This window comes from Ricinus communis, chromosome 7 (genome assembly GCF_019578655.1).
Source record: "Ricinus communis isolate WT05 ecotype wild-type chromosome 7, ASM1957865v1, whole genome shotgun sequence".
NCBI lineage: Eukaryota > Viridiplantae > Streptophyta > Magnoliopsida > Malpighiales > Euphorbiaceae > Ricinus > Ricinus communis.
In genome coordinates, this window is record NC_063262.1 from 27,789,383 (window position 1) to 27,808,319 (window position 18,937).

The 18,937-nt window shown below is 31.4% G+C and overlaps 2 protein-coding genes across 6 annotated transcripts; both read right to left on the minus strand.

The window, feature by feature from the left end:
• Nucleotides 1-2,630: 2,630 nt before the first annotated feature.
• LOC8285438 lies at nucleotides 2,631-5,266 on the minus strand. 3 transcript variants are annotated; one of them, XM_015716675.3, is made up of 8 exons: nucleotides 4,888-5,266; nucleotides 4,534-4,800; nucleotides 4,183-4,249; nucleotides 3,810-3,934; nucleotides 3,418-3,480; nucleotides 3,218-3,342; nucleotides 2,939-3,083; nucleotides 2,631-2,826 (listed from the first exon to the last, which is right to left on the minus strand). In XM_015716675.3, exons 1-7 carry the CDS (start codon nucleotides 4,972-4,974, stop codon nucleotides 2,939-2,941), a joined length of 879 nt encoding a protein of 292 aa, XP_015572161.2. In that variant the 5' UTR covers nucleotides 4,975-5,266; the 3' UTR covers nucleotides 2,631-2,826. The 3 variants fall into 3 exon arrangements, with proteins under 3 accessions (XP_015572161.2, XP_015572160.2, XP_002515024.2); XM_015716674.3 differs by having other exon boundaries at nucleotides 2,631-3,083; nucleotides 4,888-5,248; XM_002514978.4 differs by having other exon boundaries at nucleotides 2,631-3,083; nucleotides 4,189-4,249; nucleotides 4,888-5,211.
• A 319-nt stretch (nucleotides 5,267-5,585) lies between these two features.
• On the minus strand, nucleotides 5,586-13,504 carry LOC8285437 (trans-Golgi network-localized SYP41-interacting protein 1). 3 transcript variants are annotated; one of them, XM_015716737.3, is made up of 8 exons: nucleotides 13,065-13,502; nucleotides 12,765-12,935; nucleotides 8,834-12,673; nucleotides 7,899-8,739; nucleotides 7,158-7,804; nucleotides 6,431-6,578; nucleotides 6,275-6,356; nucleotides 5,586-5,995 (listed from the first exon to the last, which is right to left on the minus strand). In XM_015716737.3, the coding sequence occupies exons 1-8, from the start codon at nucleotides 13,188-13,190 to the stop codon at nucleotides 5,893-5,895; spliced, it is 5,958 nt and encodes a 1,985-aa protein (XP_015572223.2). In that variant the 5' UTR covers nucleotides 13,191-13,502; the 3' UTR covers nucleotides 5,586-5,892. The 3 variants fall into 3 exon arrangements, 2 of the variants coding, with proteins under 2 accessions (XP_015572223.2, XP_002515023.2); XM_002514977.4 differs by having other exon boundaries at nucleotides 7,158-7,810; nucleotides 13,065-13,501; XR_007216837.1 differs by lacking the exon at nucleotides 5,586-5,995 and adding an exon at nucleotides 6,015-6,110 and having other exon boundaries at nucleotides 6,170-6,356; nucleotides 7,158-7,810; nucleotides 13,065-13,504.
• Between the last annotated feature and the right edge of the window lie 5,433 nt (nucleotides 13,505-18,937).

Here is an 18,937-nt window from a genome sequence, read left to right on the forward strand (position 1 = left end):
AATAAAAAGATATACATAATTAATAAATTATTCAAAATAACATTAATTAATTATCTATAATTAAGAAATACACTTTTAATGATATAGTACATTGTTACTCTAGCAAAATCTATATTTTATGAATACTCAGACTACACGCATGTAGAGTACATCGATATTCAAACCAAACTCAGTCCAAAACATAAAAAATTGAACTATATATATATATATATATATATATATATCAAAGAGGTGAATCCAAATACGAATCAAGGGGAAATAGTTTGAGGTAATAAAAATTTGTATGTAAATGTTTTTTAATTATTTTTTTTATTTACTAAATGAAATTTAAAATGTTATTATTTTAGGGTACACTTGGGAGAGTTGATGATACACATTTAAATTACTGTTCCAATTAAAGATCGAACTAGGTATCGAAATAGAAAAAATGACTTAAGTACTAACGGCTTTTGAGTTTGTGATCCAAAAATGAAATTTTCTTATGTCTTACCTAGTTGGGAGGGATCTGCATCATATTTTCAAATTTTAAGTGATGCTCTTCATAGACGTCACGGTTTGAAGATACCCTTAAATAAGATTTTTTACTAGCTTAAAAGAATTATTTAGCATATAAAATTTTTAATTAAAATATCAATTGATTATTTTAGTAATATTGTATATAAGTATTATCTTGTGGATGCGGGGTACACAAATGGTCTTGGTTTCCTAGCTCCTAATAGAAGGATACGTTATCATCTTAATGGAGAGGAAACATACCAACAAATTATAATCTTCGACATAAGAAGATGGTGGTTATAACAATATATGATATTGTAAAATGGAATGAATATGTTAAGATATATTATGGTTACTTATAATTTTTTATTTTTTTATGGTAGTTTTGTTATATTTTAATTCTATTATATATAGTTGTCTTTTTATTTATTTTTTTAACTGACTATCTATTATACATTTATCTATGTGATTCTTTTTATACATTTATCTATGTGATTCTTTTTATACAATTATAAAAGATGAACTTTGGAGTTTTATAGGTTAAATTAATTATCATATATAGTTGTAAAATTTCTAATTAATTATTTATTTTTTTTATTGACCCTCATTCTTTTAAACTATTTTAGAAATTTCCTAAAGCACATGGCTATCATAACAAAATAATAGAGAATTGGGGATGATATTGTCATATTATGTGATAGTAACAAAGCCACTGAAGATGGTGCAAAAAATTTTGAAGATGCTGCTGAAGCAATGGATCAAGAAGGGAACAAAGTGCAGTTTAATATTAATTTGAAAGAGCAAGAGACTTTAAGAACACTTCCTAAAAGTTCTAAATATACTAAAAGAGTTAAAAAAAGATCCTTCAGTTGATGCAGTCATAGAGATAGCCCACTTATTTAAAGAATATTTAGCAAATAAAAAGAGTCTTGAAAGAACATAACCTAGCGGAGAAGAATTTCATTGCCATGGTCTCGCAAATTTCTGTATTTCGTCGAGTAGCAATTTTTTCAATAGTTCAGAAGCTAATGAAAGGTAATCTAGAGAAATTTTATCTGCTCAAGTCACTTCCGGATGATAAAAAGAATGATTGGATCCAATTTCTTCTTGAAAGTGACACTACCTAGGTTTATGTTTGATGAATATTTGTATGTTAACGAGTTTGTCCTCAAATTATATGAAATATATATTTTCACTTAGTTTTGATGGAGATGTTTAACTTTGTAGATTAGTATAGATTAATACTATTGTTTACTAGCTTTCATGTGCATAAAAAAAATTACACTAAGTCACCCGCTTATTAACTATTTGATTACCTTATTGCTTAAAAATTTAAATTTCTTAAGTTTTGGATACTTTAAAGTTACTTTTTGCTAATTGTCATATAAATGTATTGAGTTATTATTAATTTCTTGATACTTTGTAAAATTTGAATTTGTTTAGATTGAACAAATTTTGAGTTTTAGTTGCTTCAAATACATGTACAATACAAATTGATAAAAAGAAATTAAGACAACCAGCTGATGGTTGAACTTTGATCCGATGAGTTTTTTTATTTTAAATTATTTTGATTTTCTATTTTTTATTATTATCTTAAAAAATATATTTCTATATTTAGCTTTATTTTCTTTATGATAATAAATTTTGATATAATATTCTTTTAAAATATTTAAGTTTAGTAGTTATTTTAAATTTTATTTTAAATTTAAATTTATTGAGTAAAAAGTATACAAACAATGAATTTGAAATATATGATTTTAAATCCTTATACAATCCAAATGGATAATTTTTAAATTGATGAATTTCAAATGTTAGATTTCAAATACAAATAAATGTATCCAAACGCACACTAAATTAATCAAAAATCTGAACTGATGCAACATTTTAGTAATTTTAATTAAAAAATCATTTTAGACAATATCCTTATTTATAAATGAACTATGCTAAATTTTAATGAAAAGGTCATTTTAACCAATATTGTTGTTTATAGATGTTGGGCCAAAAGTTACTCTAATTTTTAAAATTCAATTGCTGAAATATATGTACCAATACATCCAATTTTGCGTGGGTTAATACCTAGTTCATCATAATTTCTTTAAAATATTATTTTAAAATACCAACAAATAGTTGAGAGATGCACTTAAAATTTTCAAGTTCTGACATTAAATTCTAGTACTATTAATTATACAAGCCTGCTTTCCTAACTTCAGAAATATACATATAGGGCTGGCTAATTTTGGCATCAGTCATCTTTGCAGCACTTCACGCAGACAGGTGGGACTTTTTCAGTGTCGCAGTTGCAGCATGGACAGTTGCCTATGCCCACACAAGCTGCTTAAACATTAACATTGTTGTCATTACATCAATGCAAGAGCTTCCAAATTAAGACTCTAATGACAGAGGTTGTATGAGTGAAACTTAGGTAATAGCCCTCTAATAATACCTATTCTAATGACTTCGACAGCTTGGATGTGCTGCGCCACAGGATCCCTCCAACCAGATTGTACAATGCATGAGAAACCATAGGCACAATGATGCTCGAGGATGCAATGGTGGCATACCCGTACGCGAGTCCGACAAACGTTGCCCTGAAGCAATGGTGCAAAGGAGAATGATGGATATAATCATAGTCTGAATATCATTCCACAAGGCTGTCATATCACAAGATAACAAAATATGCATATGGAATGATGTAATGCGTTGTTTTCGAAAAGATGAATACCAGATAGCAAAGGAGTACTTTCGGCCGCTACCCAAGTGTAGAACACCAAATACAGCAGCTACTGCTAAGGCACTCTTCCAGTCCATTCCAAAAAGTGGTAGCAGTGCACCGCGGAAAAGGAGTTCCTGGATAATTTAAGCATTTGCTTTAATATCTATCCTCCGCTTGTTCCCGGAGGAACGTTTTGATGATTCACTTACCTCACTAATTCCAGGCAAAAATGAAACTACAATGTAATCCAAAGGTTGAAGTGATGTGAGGACCTACATCAGAAAAAGAAAAAAAAAAAGTTTAACGAAGCAATCAAACATGGACTTGAAGCCACAGGGATAGCCAGCATCCAGTAAGGATGCCATTTCCATGGTTGAAATTCATGACAGAGCAATCTCACTGTTGCATCAAGCCCTATTCCTCTTAGTTTGATAATTTGAAAAGAAGGAAAAAAATGTATTAATCTTTTAACAACTCAATGAAAACTACTCATATGATTCTAATTGTCCCGGTGCCAATAGAGATGAATAATAAATAACTAAAGCCATAAATGCCAATATTGCGGCTTCAAGAATACAGGTGGATAACTTGAGTAGGCTACCTGCTGATTAGCAGCTTCTGTAGATTCAGCAAAATCTGGCCATGTCATCAGCAACAAGTACCGAGATGATGATATCAGAACAACCAATCCTATAACCAACTCAAAATGCCATGTCTCAGTACCAACTGTAAAGAAAGAGTAAAAGACTAATGAGTGAAACTTTTATTGTAATGAACACCGCATATTTCTTTTAGAATCAATGTTTCTAGATGAGTAAATCTCATTAAGAGGAATGGGTTTCTATAAGCATATATTGGCCATTTGACTAATTTAGATTATAAGCTTAGCCGTTGGAAACAAAAGAGAACTCCAAAGGATCAACATTTTTAATACTATTTATTTGCATCAGAGGCAGAAAAGGTAAACATAAAACTTATACATGAGACTTCTGAAGAGCAATCAAGAATTGGCAATCCTTCCACTGATGCAACATGAGATACCTGGAAATTACAAAAGCAATAAAGTCTGTTCACAAAATCACAATTGTTGCTTAAAAAAAAGTACTGAAGCTAAGCCTAATTTTCAGTTCTCTTGAGAGTAATGTGTGACATGAACATGATTTCTCAGCAATTAGGAAAACCATCACCACAGCTATATATGAAAATCACAGTCCTAATCCACTAGACCAAGATTTTACAATTCATAAAAAAATTGCAATTAAAAGAAAAAACTCCAACAAAAGATTGTAGCTTAATACACAAGAACCAAAAATTGAACAAAATACCTGTCTAATTAAAATACCCAAAGCAGCTATCAAGCCAGAAGTAACAGTGCATGCCTGAAGAACTGCCCTTCTTGAAGGTATACTAATTAACTTTTCCATAATGTTATTGACAGTACTATCTTCTAAAGAAGACCCATCATCATTTTCAGTGAAACTTTTATCAGTAGTAGTCTTCAAAGCAATCCCATTTTCTAATTGTCTATTTCTCCTCAACTTTTTCTTTGGTATCTGCTGCCTTGCAAAAGCTTTTGTGCAAAATCTATAGTTCTGGAGAGAGAGAGAGAGAGAGCACATCTAAAGAGTTGCTTATATTTTCTTAGATAAAAGGAGATGAGAAGTGATTAATTTACTTACCCTAGTTGAATTATTAGGCAAAATCTTGTGTAAATGACAGAGGCCAGTCAGCCTCTTAGAGCAACAGGTAGGAGTGAGCAAAGACATGGTTACTCCCAGTTGGGTATACCTCTATTGCATCTCCGCTAACAAGGATGTGCAGTTTCTGTGTGCTTCTTGATTGGAGATTACAGCAAGATTCAAAGCTAGAAGTTGATGTTTCTTTTCCTTTTTCTTTTGTAGTAAAGATTATATTTCTGTTACCTGTTATTTCATATCTTCCCTCTAAATCTTTGGGCTCTTGCCACGTGGATGGATAGTCCATCGCTAGTTCAGCAATTCTTTATGTTTCTTAATGTATATTAAGGTAAAAGGATTTAGAATTCCATCACTAATTACTAAGAGATGCAACTAATTGAGGGAGTTTTCATCTTTCTTATCCACTCTACAACTTTTTAAGACAATAATTTTTAGTTACATTTGCTGCCTAGAACCACAACGCGAGTTTAAATAGAGAAATTTATCCAAATTTCCACTGGAATGTTGCTTATCTAGCCTGTAACTGGAATTTGTGTATAGCAACTGCATGCTAAAAGGCAGTGAGAAATTACAGTACCAATTTGATTGTCAACACTAGAACTTCAAAGCATCGTACAACATGTATTTATGTCAAAAGAATAAATAAACAAAATACATGTAACAAGATTTAGTACAGGAGCTTGCACAGATAAAAAGTAATTGACTTGATTCTGATCTACCATACATGAAATTATCTCAGTTTTCCAGTAGTTCTGACTAAGAAAAAGGGGGAATGCGTATTATTTTCCACTAGTATAGAGGCTTCAATTCTCTGAACCCTAAAATATGATTGCAGAGAATTAACAAGGATAAGAATATGCATATAAACAACATATTTGCCCGGGAAAGGAAGAAGAAATGAATGGAGAAAATTTATCTATGATACAAGTTGCTAATGCTGACAAGAACTGCTGCAAGTGTGCTTAGAAATGTAATGATCCCGCTCTGTTACAAAATGGATCCCAATAGCCATAGATGCAAGACCAAACAATAGGCAATAAGCCCCAACCTCGCTCTGGGACGACTCATTAGAATTCGACCACCAGAAACCCTGCATAGGTTTAAAGAGCAGCTTAGTTTAAGTTATTACGTGTATCAAGTTCCACCAATATTTACAGCAGTCTTCATTCCTGACCAGCTAAACTTGTCCAATATCTATTCTTCCATCCCAATTAAACAAATATCTGAAAAATTGTCATGGATATGGATACCAGAACTAGCACTTGAACGATTGCCCCTCCCCACCTTATACCCACACTATAAGGAGCAATATTCCAAGTTTTCCCTCATTACTTATGTTATGTTTTAAGGGGATAATTAAGAACTTTACCATATTCCATCAATCCGATCTGCAAGTGACTTCCCTTGCTTGGGAATGAGACCTGATGTGTTGAGAGACTTGAACACATGACCTGCCAAAGAAAAACAATAATAAATTGTCCACGCCCTGAAGAGGTGTTATTTGGGTGAGCACAAGAAGGCCTACCTTTATCCTCGTCAGTTTCTTCATTGTTGATCAGACTAGCAGATTCTGAATCCACATTGAGAACAAGATGGTCAGTTGACCCTTTCCGCATAGTCCGCAATTGAGCAGCAGAGGCAACAGGAGATATTGTATTCTTTCCAACTGGACCCTGCATAAGCATCCAGAAAAATAGTTTAATAGAAGCAGCTTCTCTATATTCAGCAAAGTTGAAGAGATCATTTGATTACCCAAAAGCAAGTAAAAGCAAGCATTTTAATATTATTATCTAACATATGGATAATGGTGCAAGCAACTCAATAACAACTCTCTTCATACCAAACCAAAGCTTTCATTTGTTATCTTGAGAGGTGGAATTCCAATTTTGTATATGAAATGTCTTAAAAATGTGGCAAGCAGATACTACTATCTAATATGTTTTATGTAATTCCCATAAAAGAAATCATAATATGATTCCTTTAGAATGGGTTAAACCTTATTATTAGCAGATCTCAAAGTCCAAGTAGTGCCCAAGGACTAGTGTTCAAAAGATTGAAATAATAAAACAAATATGAATAACATATGGTGAAAAAGAAAAGAATTAAGGCAAAAATAATTAAATTACAGTAGAAAAACAAACTCGACATCTTTGGTTGGAATAATCACCATCCAAAAAAAGTGACACTGTTAAGTTATGGCATCTCATGAAAGGAAAAACTAAGGTGGAATATAAGCCAAAAGAAAATATTACCACATCTTCAATTTCAGATATCTCTGAACCAGTAGGTAATGAAGGTGCTTCAAAGATTCTCCTTTCCTGAACAATCTCTGGTGCAACAGTTTTACTTTCAAATGAATCTTCAAGCAGTTTAACCTTGGTTGACAATTCATCTATAACCTTCTGGCTCCCAAGCAACCTTGCACCAAGTTCTTGAGCTTCGGATTTTGAATTTTTGGCTTCCCAAATCAAGGCTGTGATCTGTTTTTCTACTAGTGGCAAAAGTCTCTGTGCGCTAGCAGATTTTTGGTCTCCAACAATTTCACTACCTCCCAACATACTGATAATTTTATCCAAAACTAATGTTACCTCAGCAATTTCAGTCTTTGCCTTTTCAGATTCTTGGTTATTTCTAATGAGGGTTTCAATTTCCTCCTTTAAATGTTCAATTTCAAGAACCTGCATTGCCAGGGTTGATTGTAGCTTGTCTTTGTCATGGGATAATGTATTCATTTGATGGTGCAACTCAGATGCACTATCAATGATGTAAAACAGTTTCTGTACATCCACCAAATTATGGGACTCCAAATCTCCAACTTCTGACTCTACATTAGGAATTTCAACCTTCCTTATCTTATCATAAAGGGTTTTCAGTTCAGATGGCGACATGAGAACATGTTCTGCTTCTAGAACAACAAACATTGGTCAGCAAGTTACTACAAGTAAAACAACTAAATCAGATAGATTCAACAGCATTATGACAAAAGTATTCACCTTGTTCTTTCATTGACAAATTGTTATGTAGAAGCTCTGCTTCTGTTTCCTTCAACTTCTCCTCTATGACTTGATAATCTTCTGTTTTGAGCCTCAGCTCTTTGCAAGAATTTTGTAAGATATCTACATCTGTCTCCAACTTAGAAACCCTCTTCTGAATCATATCCCTTTCTTCTATGGTACTTTCATAAGCTGCTCTGCTTTCTCTCAATTTCTTCTGCAAGTCTTCAATTGTGGAAGCTGCCACGTTGCTTGTGCTCTCAAATAGTTTGGTTAGAGTATGAACTTTTCTTGCAGCCAATAACAAGATTTCGGCCATGTTTTCATATCTGCTGCCATGCTCCATCTCATCACTATCAAGTTCAGTTACTTCTGGAATCATACTATTTTTCAACTTTTCAAGCTCAGGAATAGAGCACAGGTCCAGAAGATTGTTCTTAACTTCAAACTGCAATCTGCTTGTGGCATTAGCACAAGCAGATAATAAAACTCTACAATCCTTTTCTAACATGGCAATTGTTTTATCTTGTTCCCCTTTATCCATTTCCATATTCATCATTTTCTGCTTCACAAACTCCATATGCTCAAAGATATTGGCTACTGCATCCTTGGTTACCCTTAGTTTTACTAAAAGAGCATCAATAAGCTCAGTTATGAATGTAAAGAAACCATCAAAATTGCCTACAAGATTTGAATTTCGCAACTGGAACTCCTCAACGGTTTTCTTAAGAAGTTTGGAAATACTATCAACATCTGCAGCATTCAAATTGCTATCATCCATTTCTGTGTCTATGATATTTCCAAGGTCATGAGGGAAAGGTTTTATTAGATGCAAATCTTCCTGGAATTAATTAAAATTGCTGTCAGATGAAAGTCACATTAACATAATATAAAGGCCCAACAAAACTATCAATACAACAAATTTGTGACATTACCTCCATGATAGGGTGACTTGGCAGGACTTCTGAACTTTTATTAACAAGATGGCCCTTTATGTCTCTGAGAATGAGATCCATGTTTCTAAGTTTTTCAAATTCCTCCTCAAAATGTTGTCTGGCCATGGATAACAATCTCTCATTTCTCACAAGCATTTGAATGTCACCAAGGTGATGAATGAGCTCTGCGGACCTGTTCTCTAAGCTACCATTTGTTCCAGGTAGTTCGTCCATGTATGCCCTCAACCTGGAATTAAGTGCAGAAATTTCCTGCTCAGCAATTCTCTTTTCACCTTCAAGCCCGGAAATAATGTTTCCTGCCTTTGACAAAGCATCTTCCAGTGACTTTATGGTTGCAGAAGTATCTGCCAACCTACTAGCCTGTGAAGTAGCTTTTTCTTTTAGCTTCTCTAGTTCACTCTCCAGATCGATTCTTCCAACCTGGAAATGATTGTTTTCTTCAGAAAGCAAAGATATATTTGCCTCGGCCTGAGAAAGTGCATCTTCAAGAGACTTAATAGTGCTATAAGCCTCTGTCAGCTTCTCAGTTAGAAAAGCAATTTCCTCTCTCACTTTCTCTAGTTCGGTCTCTGTAGCAGCTCTGCCCAGTTGAGCATCTTCCAGTTGTTTTATAGTTATAGAGGTATCTGCCAACCTACAAGCCAGTGATTCAGCTTCTTCTTTTAGCTTCTTTAGTTCATTCTCCAAATCAGTTCTTCCAACCTGGAAAAGACTGTTTTGTTCAGAAAGCAAAGTAATATTAGCTTCTGCCTGAGAGAGTGCAACTTCAAGAGACTTTATAGTTCTATAAGCCTCTGTCAGCTTCTCAGTTTGACCAGCAACTTCCTCTCTGGCTTTCTCTAGCTCGGTCTCCATAGCAGCTCTGCTCAGTTTAGCCTCTTCCAGTTGTTTCATAGTTGTTGTGGTATCTTCCAGCCTACTAGCATGTGACTCGGCTTCTTCTTTTAGCTTCTTTAGTTCATTCTCCAAATCAGTTCTTTCAACCTGGAAATGATTGTTTTGTTCAGAAAGCAAAGAACCATTGACCTCTGCTTGAGAGAGTGCAGCTTCAAGAGACTTTATAGTTCTATAAGCCTCAGTCAGCTTCTCAGTTTGAACAGCAGCTTCCTCTCTCACTTTCTCTAGTTCCGTCTCTGTGGCAGCTCTGCTCAATTGAGCCTCTTCTTTCTCTTTAACAAATAAAGAAATGTTATTTTCTGCCAGAGACAATGCATCTTCAAGGGACTTTCTAGTTGCACAAGCCTCATTAAAGTTGCTAGTCTGGGCATGAGCTTCTTCTTTTGCCTTTTTCAAGTCCTGCTCAATATTTTCCTTAGCAACTTCTATTTCCTGCTTCTCTTCAGCAATTTGAGATATGTGGTTCTCCGAAGCTGACAATGCATCTTCCAGATACTTTATACTTTCTTCTGCTTCTGCTAATTTACCAGCCATAATAATGGTTTCTTCCTTAATATTACCCAACTCTTGCTCTGCTTTGGACTTGGCTATCTGACACTCATTCATGTAGCCTGCAAGCCAGTTCACTTTTTCTATAGGCTCTTCAAAATCTAAATCTGGAGGAAGTACAATACGGTCAACTGATTCAATCACTCTCTGTAACATGCTGTTACTCTCCAGTAAGAATTGCTCAAATTGATCTCTTTGATTTTTCATATCAACAAGGTCGGCCTCTAACTTTAGGGCTTGCTCTAGATCAGCAGACAATCTACTTATCTGATCTCTGCACTCAGACATTGCAGATTCTTGATGTTGTAGTTCGAGCTTCAACTTCTCAATTTCTGAGTTCTTATCATCAAGAGTAAGTTTCAAGTTTTTTAGATCCTGAAACACTCCCTTGCCTTTCTTAACTGCTAATGACAACTTTTCCTTTAACAAAGCAGATCTCTCTTCTGATTGCTCAAGAGTTTTCCGTAGAGAGTCTTTTTCCTCCTTCAGTGCAGCAAGTTCTACAGATGCCACCCTCAATTCATTAGACAGATTATTCACCTCTAATTGCACTAGTGCATCTTCTTCGAGGAATTTTGCATAGAACATCAATTCTAAATCCCTGACATACAATAGACTCTGTATTCTTTCAAACACCTCAGCATCAGCAGGAGAAGCATCAAAGGAAGAAGCAGTACTTTGTTCTTTTACCTTCCCAAAGCATCTTTCAACGAGTGTAGCCACATCAGAATAAGTATCCTCTATTCCAGAACCCTCTAACAACAGCCTCACCATCTGATCCTTCTCCAATGAAGCTTGATGTGCTTCTTGAGAAATCTCTTCATATTTCTGTGCTAGCTCATCCAGCTCCATTTTAGCATATTCCTTTTCTTGTAACTCTGCCAAAAGTGCACCACTTAAACTGTCAATCTCCTTATGTGCAGCTTCCTTGGTTCTAGCAATCTCTTCTTGCAACATGTTTATTTCATCTTTTGCCTGTTTAACTGAATCCTTAAGCCAACCTATCCGAGTTTCCAAATCAGAAGATGAAGTAGTTTCTGGTATATCAATTAAAGATAAAGCATCTTTCAATCTGTGGAATTCCAGCAAATTACTCTTAAGAGCATCTCTCTCCTCCATAATCCATTTGAATCTCTGCACAGCATCCATTGATTGAAGTTCTACAGGTGCATTGACCTCTGAAATCATGTCTTCAAGGCTGATGAGAATTTTGTTTCTTTGTGATATCATTTCCTGCAGTGATGTAACCAAATTTACAAGCCCTTTCAACCGCTCAATCATATCCATCGACTCTATGTCCTCGGAAATACTAATCTGAGAAAATATTTCGTTAGAAGTTTGAAAAACTGCATTATTTTGCAAAACTGTTTCCTGCAGTGAGGCAACCTGATTCACAAGCCATTTTAATTTATCAGTAATATCCAATGATTGAAGTTCCTCAGGTACACTGGTGTGAGATAGAAATTCCTCACAGCTTTCAAGAACTGCATTCCTTTGGCTAAGTGTTTCCTGCAATGTTGCAGCCAAGTTTTCACATTTAGCCAACTCCCCCCTGCATAGCTCAGCAGAATCAGCAACATTCGACTTCTCTTGCAATTCAACCAAGCATTTCTCAAGCTCACTTGTTTTCTCAGCCAGAGACTGCTTTAGTGAATCTCGCTGCTGAACCAATGCCTTCCCTCTTGTCACAGCCATACCGAGCTTTTCTTTAGTATTAGCATACCTATTCTTTTCCTGCTCAAGCTCCATCTTTACCTTTTCAAATTCGGAGTTCACAATCCCTGCCATTTCTTTTTCCTTCTCAACTTCCTCAACCAATTTCCTATTTACATCTTCCAGATAGCTTACTTTTCCCAACATCTCCGCTTCTGTTTTTTTAAGCTCCAGCAACTGATTACGGGCAACAGCAAATTCATAACCAAACTCCTCGTGCTGCCCAACACTGAAACCTCCCTCTACCAAGCAGTGCCTGAGTTTATCAACTTCATAAAGAAACCATCTATACTGCTCCACTAACAAATAAGTACTTCTCTCAACATGAGCAAGTTTCCCAATAACAGAATAATCCACCAACTCTTCTTGATTGACTACCATATTAAGAACACCCAACACCCTATCCGCAACCATATCAACGTTCTGTTCCACTTGAATCTTCATGTTAAGCTCTTCAATCTGTTGTTGAAGCTTCCTTATCATGTTTTCAGTCTGCAACTTCTGTTCCAAAGAAACTTTAACATACTGAGAACACTCACTCATCATCTCATTCAATGAACCACTACCACATACTAACTCTTCTGAATCCTCATTATTACTCAAATTCTTGAGTTGGTGTAAAAGATTAGCAACTTCCTTTGAAATTTGCTCTCTTTCTTCCTATAAAAGAAAATATATATATACCCATTAAAAACGAAAGACCTTTTACAACATTCATTAATCAAATTGAGTAAGAAAAGAAAATAATAACCTTGTACTCTTTTGAAACAGTATCTTTATCATCTTGATTAACCTCATTATCAGTATCTCCATTATTATCCATTTCTTGAAACTGATTGTCTTCAATATCATCAGCTGCATCAACAAACATATCTTCTTTACTATCCACATGATTAACCTCTTCTTGTTCTTGTTCTAGTTCCTGCATTTTATTTACAAACTTCCCCACTTCAGCCCAAATCAACACAGACCCATAATATAAATATAAAAATAATATCAAAGAGTTTGGAGCTTTTTGACATTTAGCAAATAAATAAACATGTAAAAGTACCTGATTAATGTAAATTTGAGGATCAACAACATGTCCATTTGATGATGGTTCCTCTTTCTCTTCTTCTGCTTCTTCTTCTTCTCCATTTTGGAGAGATAATTCCACTGAATCATTACTTTCTGACATCTTTTTATGCCTATTTATCAATATTCATTCATTACCAAGAAAAAAAAATTGGATCTAGAAAAATTGTAAATGTAAGAGATGAAATATATTTTTTTTTAGGGATTTTGACTCTGGAAAGTGATGACTAAGAAGGTACCAAAAAGAACACATTAAACATAAAACAAAATGTTGGAGAGTTGGATTATAGGTGTGAAAGAATCAACGGTGATTTGGGGGTTTGATAAGTTTGATGGGATCAGTTGGGGTTTGATCCGAAGGTGGAGAGAGTAGTGAAGTATGTGATTAGTGTAGGTGCAGTAGTAGAGTAACATGTTCTCTTTTCGGGGGAGCCTTTGGCAGTAGTAAAATTTGGAGTAATAGTAGCATGTTTTTGGTGTCAACTATAAAAAGGTTCCCACTTTAATGTTCCGACATAACTGGCGTCACTTTGGAAGTTATACGGGTAGTTTTGCTATGGGTTAAATGTGTTGTTTTGTGAGCAATGAATCCAAATAGTGATCAAAGTGATGAAACGGGTTGGATTGAGTTGAGTTGGAATTAATCGGGTTACTATATTTATATAATCGATCGTTTTATATTAAATATTTAATAAATTAATAAATTTAAAAACTTTGATTTTATTCTAAAATTATAAATTATATTCTAGACACTATTTTAAATTTACTAAAATTGAAAAGCAATCGTGTGAAATAATAAAAGAAGAAAATAAATTGAAAAAATGTCAGATGTAATTAAAAATTTACTAAAAAAATAATAATTTTATTTTATATTATAATTACAATAACAAAATACTTATAGATATGCTAGATTATTATTCATAATTTAATTAGATAACGTTAGCTTGCAATAAGCAAATATGTAAATTTTATTATTATAAAATTATTTTTTGTAATATAAAATAATATTTTATAGCAGACAATGTTATAAAATTAAATTATATAAATTTTAAATTATTATTACTAAATAATATAAATCAAATTCTTAAAAAATCAAAGAATTAGTAAAACCAATACGAGTATTATGAAGCATAAGTTGAGATAATACGTGTAAAAAAAAAGAAGATAATCTTAGGGGTTTTTTGAACTTTTGGATTTAAAATTTAAAATTTTAATTTATTTTTATTAATATAGAGAAAATTGATTTTATTAAATTAGACTAATATAAATCTCTTTTACAAAATTACATCATTTTGGTCTATCTCGTTAAGCTCATCTGAAATGGTCATTTTAATCTGTCATTCCGCTTTAAAATGTTTAAAGTTTTAACCGATATAGAATAAAAAATGTCTTTTCTCAATAAAACAGGACATTTTGACTGTTTTGATAATAACAAAATAAAATCGATAATTTTTTTTTCATTCGTAATTAAATATTTAATATTTTTTATTTAATAACATAAATTGTTAATTCTTTACATATTTTTTCTGAATACTTTATATAAATATTTTGATAATTATTAATTTAATATTTTATAATTGGCAATAAATTTGGAATTCGAGAAATAACCACATACAAAAACTATATAAATTATTAAATATAAAATATTTTTCTATACACACGCCACTAAAAGAATAAAATAAAAAATATACTTTATGTTACAATTTGATAGTCGCTATGAAATTATTTTAAAGTATTTTCTTTATGGTAGTCACTTGTTGATTGAGATCTAAATAATTAGCTTGTATTTTTATAATATAAATATTTATATAATAATTTATTAGTCTTTTAAGTTTATGTTTGTATTTTTCTCTAAATACATTAATTTTAATTATTTTCTAAAAACTTTATTCTCTGTAAACTTAATAAATAAATACTTTTAATACGTTAGTGTTCTCTTTTACCAAATGTATAAGTTAAATTTTCAATAGTAATAGTATATAATTAATTAATTAATCAATAAATATCATATATTTTATATACATTTCATTAATAAATTTTAGAATGCTAAAATTTTATTAAGGAATATATTTAGAAACTTTAAGTTATTATTACGACAATACGACTAACTTTTTTATACTCATTTTTATTACTTTTTCTTTTATCAAATTATTTTTGGCTTTTTTTTATTTTTAATATATATTTGTAGTGTAAATTTATTGTATTTTATACATAATATGAGCTTGGAATGAAGGTCTAGATATGAGTTTTAATAGGCTTAATTATTGATTAAAGTTTGAATTTTTGACTAAAAATCTAATTCTTTTAAACTTTAACTTTCTTTTTTTAGAATAGAAAAGAAAAACTATTGGTATTAAAAGGGACTTTAAGCCCAAAAATAAGGTACCAAACCAAATAAAACATGTCTTATAGCGCCCAGAGAACCAAAAATAGAAAGAAACAAAACACCGGCATCAAAACGGTGAGTTTTGTCTCTTCTTTTCCTTCTCTATCAGTCCTCTGTCCCTCGTCATCAAATAAAACTGAATCCGAAATTTAACAAGTTAGTTCGGCTCGATTCAGTTTGATGTTTTAAATTTAATCCGGTTTGATTTTAAAATAATTAGATTAAATAATATTTTAATTCATTCAGTTTTGTTTAAAATCTAATTATTATTGAATTAATCAAAATTTATTTAAATATCTAAAATATTATATATGTAATTATTATTTATAGAAAACTATAAAATATAATATAAATATTAATATAATATAATTAAATATAAATATTTATTGTTTAAATTACAGAAATAAAAAATTTCTAATCTGAATCAAATTATTTTAATTAGGTTATATTTAACTTTTGATTCAGTTCAATTTATAAAATTAAAAATCTTAATTATTTAGATTTTGATCAAAACCCGATGGAATACCCTGACACTATGGCCACTCCTTCATCGTCACTTCTATTCTCAACTTCTCGCCTAGCCTTTCCATCACTTTTTTTCCGTCAAAATCAGAACTACTATTGCCAATACCACCATGAATCCAACGATCCTAATTGGAATTCTAACTCTCCCGATTGAAACCCTAAAATTCATAAACAAAAACTGCTTTCAATTTTTTAACGTTCAAACACTTTGTTGTGATTTTTCAATTTTAGGTCCCGAAAATCGGAAAAACACTCTCCTGGAAAAAAAAAAGAAAAAAGAAAAGGTTCAAGAGATTATCAAATATAGTTTTCCAGATTCAAATAGTAATATTACACTCTCTCGATAGATTTGATTCCTATAATTTGATTTCTTCTCCCACTACTAAGGAAGACGATTCGAAGGCTCGGTACCGTCTTCATGGATCCATCGAATCAATAGGGAATATTTGTTTCGATTGTGTATACATGAAAGGAATGACTGTTGAAGGAGAGAAGAAGATGGCAAAAGGATAGAGGACAGAGAACCGATGGAGAAGGAGAGAAGCAACTAGATAAAACTCACCGTTTTGGTGTTTAAATAAATTAGCTTGCTGATTCATAAATTTTTGTTCTCTTTGGTGCCATATACACAAAAACATTATTGTTTTCAAATTTTACTTTTTAGAATTAAATAAATACAAGAGTTTTATTCAGCTTCACAAGGCTAAGTTTGTAAGTGTTTATTTAATAATATTAAAATTAATAATTATTTAAAATTTAATTTAAAATTTAATGGATAATTAGTCTTTTCAATAAACAATTTTATTCAAAATGAATTAGAATTTCTTTTTTCCAAGGTAGATTCTTTTTTTTTTTCTTCCCTCTTCTCTTGATTGTAGATCTAAATATAAGAGAAGATCCTGGAATGAAAGTCCAATGGTTCATTAAAAGTCCTTTCCAACATAATATAAGATGCAAGTAAAGTATAACTTATAATTGTGATAAATATTATTGCTAATAGGTTATTTATATTTTTCTTTCGGATGTATTTTAAAATAGTATAGAATCTAATTTAATCACTTATCTTATTGTTTTGGTTTAATTTAGTCATTTACTGATCTTATTATTTTGGTTCAATTTAGTCATTTTTTAAAATTTATGAACATTTTAGCCTTTACATATTTAATTTAAATTAATCATATTTGTTACAAAATTAAAAAGTAATTACAATCTACAAAAAAAATAGATACAATCAAAAATAAAAAATTAAATTATTTAAATTAAAAAATAAATATTGATATTTAAATAAAATACAATAAAAAAATAAATATTTTAATTTTTACTTTTCAATGTCTCACTATTTTTTCTATTAATAATGACTATGAATGAGACAGTTACATTAGTAGTAGTAGTAATAGGAGTAGTGCAAATGACAATAGAGGTAAAGCAGTTTTAGTGAAAATAATAGGGTAATGACTACTTATTGTATAAATATATTAATTGTATTAAAATTATAAAAAATTTAAATATTATTATAAATTTTTTAACTATTTTTTATTTTTAAAAAAGTGATTCACTTTCTCTTTTTTTTTAAATAAAGTTAATTTGAGTCAAATATATAAAAATTTGAATTAAAAAATTCATAAATTTAAAAATAACTAAATTAAGGCCGAATGAGAAGGTTAATAGCCAAAATTAAACTTTATTTTTTTAAAATCTTAATATAAAATGGCAAGACTTCCATGGAATGTTCTATCTCTCTTACACCAGGAAGTACATTTTCATCTCCTTTCTTTCGACCATGCACTGGTTTGTTTGACATAATGTCTTTAGATTGATTTGATGCTCCAAGGCAAGGCATGAAGCTTTCACTCTTTTTATATGCTAAAGGTGGGACAATGGAAAATAATGTATAATTGTTCTTTTAACGAATCAACCTATAATTATGATGTAAAACATGTTATATTCAGGATTGCTATTTCTAGGTTAATGCCTCATGTCTTTATATCCTTGGGTGTTTTTTACAAGTACTTTTATTATTAATTTACAAATGTAATCAATATATTATTAATAATATTGGAAAGAAAGGAAAGAATAATAAAATGTATTAGAAATTATATAGGAAATTTTTTTGGATTTCATCATGATATAGTCATTTATACTGTGTATTGATTTTTTTTTTATGTATTTAATTTTATTATCAATCAAATTTATGCATATATAGGCTTTTTAAAATAAATAAGTATAGTTTTAGTTTCTCAAATTGAAAAAGAATTCATAATCAAAATAATAATAATAATAATCTATAATGCATAGTTAATAGAAAAAGAAAATTTAGATGGATTAATATGAGAAGCATTGAGCTTAGGAGCATAAATGAGTTTAATAAATTTATAAATTATTAGAAACCGTTTTTATCAAGTTGACGAATTAAACTTCAGTTATATAATATTTAATTAGAAAATCTTGTGAACTCGGTTGAGCTCCTACCATATTATTTTCTCTCTTTTTAATTTCTTAAAAACTCAATTGAATTTAATTTAAAAATTTTAGAGTTGGAGCATTTGATTCTAAAAAGACAACTCGATCAAACTTTAAAATTTATATCCGAATCCAAATCCAACATGAGACTAACTTCGACTTATTTATTTCAACCACGCCCCTACAGTAGCCTTCAAGTAATGTCAAATTTCCAGCTCCATCCATATGTATTGTATGGGCTTGAGGTTCTTTCAATTGCCATAACCGATTGAGAAAATGAAGAAGAAAAGAAAACCCTATCTTAGGCTGCCAAAGAGACTGTATTTATAGTTGTAATTGTTCTCTCTTTTTAAGAGGGTATTTATGTTACCAGCTTACCATTCCACAAGCAGTTGACGTGCATAACGTTGTAATGGCTTAGGACACCTCTCCAAGATTTTGTTATTATTATGTTTGATTAAGAGAAAGGAGGGCTTGCC

Bases quoted from the DNA above. Each gene is read 5' to 3' on its own strand.
- LOC8285438 (XM_015716675.3), bottom strand. From the start codon at position 4,974: ATGTCTTTGCTCACTCCTACCTGTTGCTCTAAGAGGCTGACTGGCCTC. The intron at 4,801-4,887 runs GTAAGTAAATTA...CTCTCTCTCCAG, and splicing joins TGCCTAATAATTCAACTAGG to AACTATAGATTTTGCACAAA. The intron at 3,481-3,809 runs GTAGCCTACTCA...TTTCTGATGTAG, and splicing joins CAGAAGCTGCTAATCAGCAG to GTCCTCACATCACTTCAACC.
- LOC8285437 (XM_002514977.4), bottom strand. From the start codon at position 13,190: ATGTCAGAAAGTAATGATTCAGTGGAATTATCTCTCCAAAATGGAGAA. The intron at 6,579-7,157 runs GTAATATTTTCT...ATGCTTATGCAG, and splicing joins TATCTGAAATTGAAGATGTG to GGTCCAGTTGGAAAGAATAC. The intron at 6,357-6,430 runs GTAGGCCTTCTT...TTTCTTTGGCAG, and splicing joins AGAAACTGACGAGGATAAAG to GTCATGTGTTCAAGTCTCTC.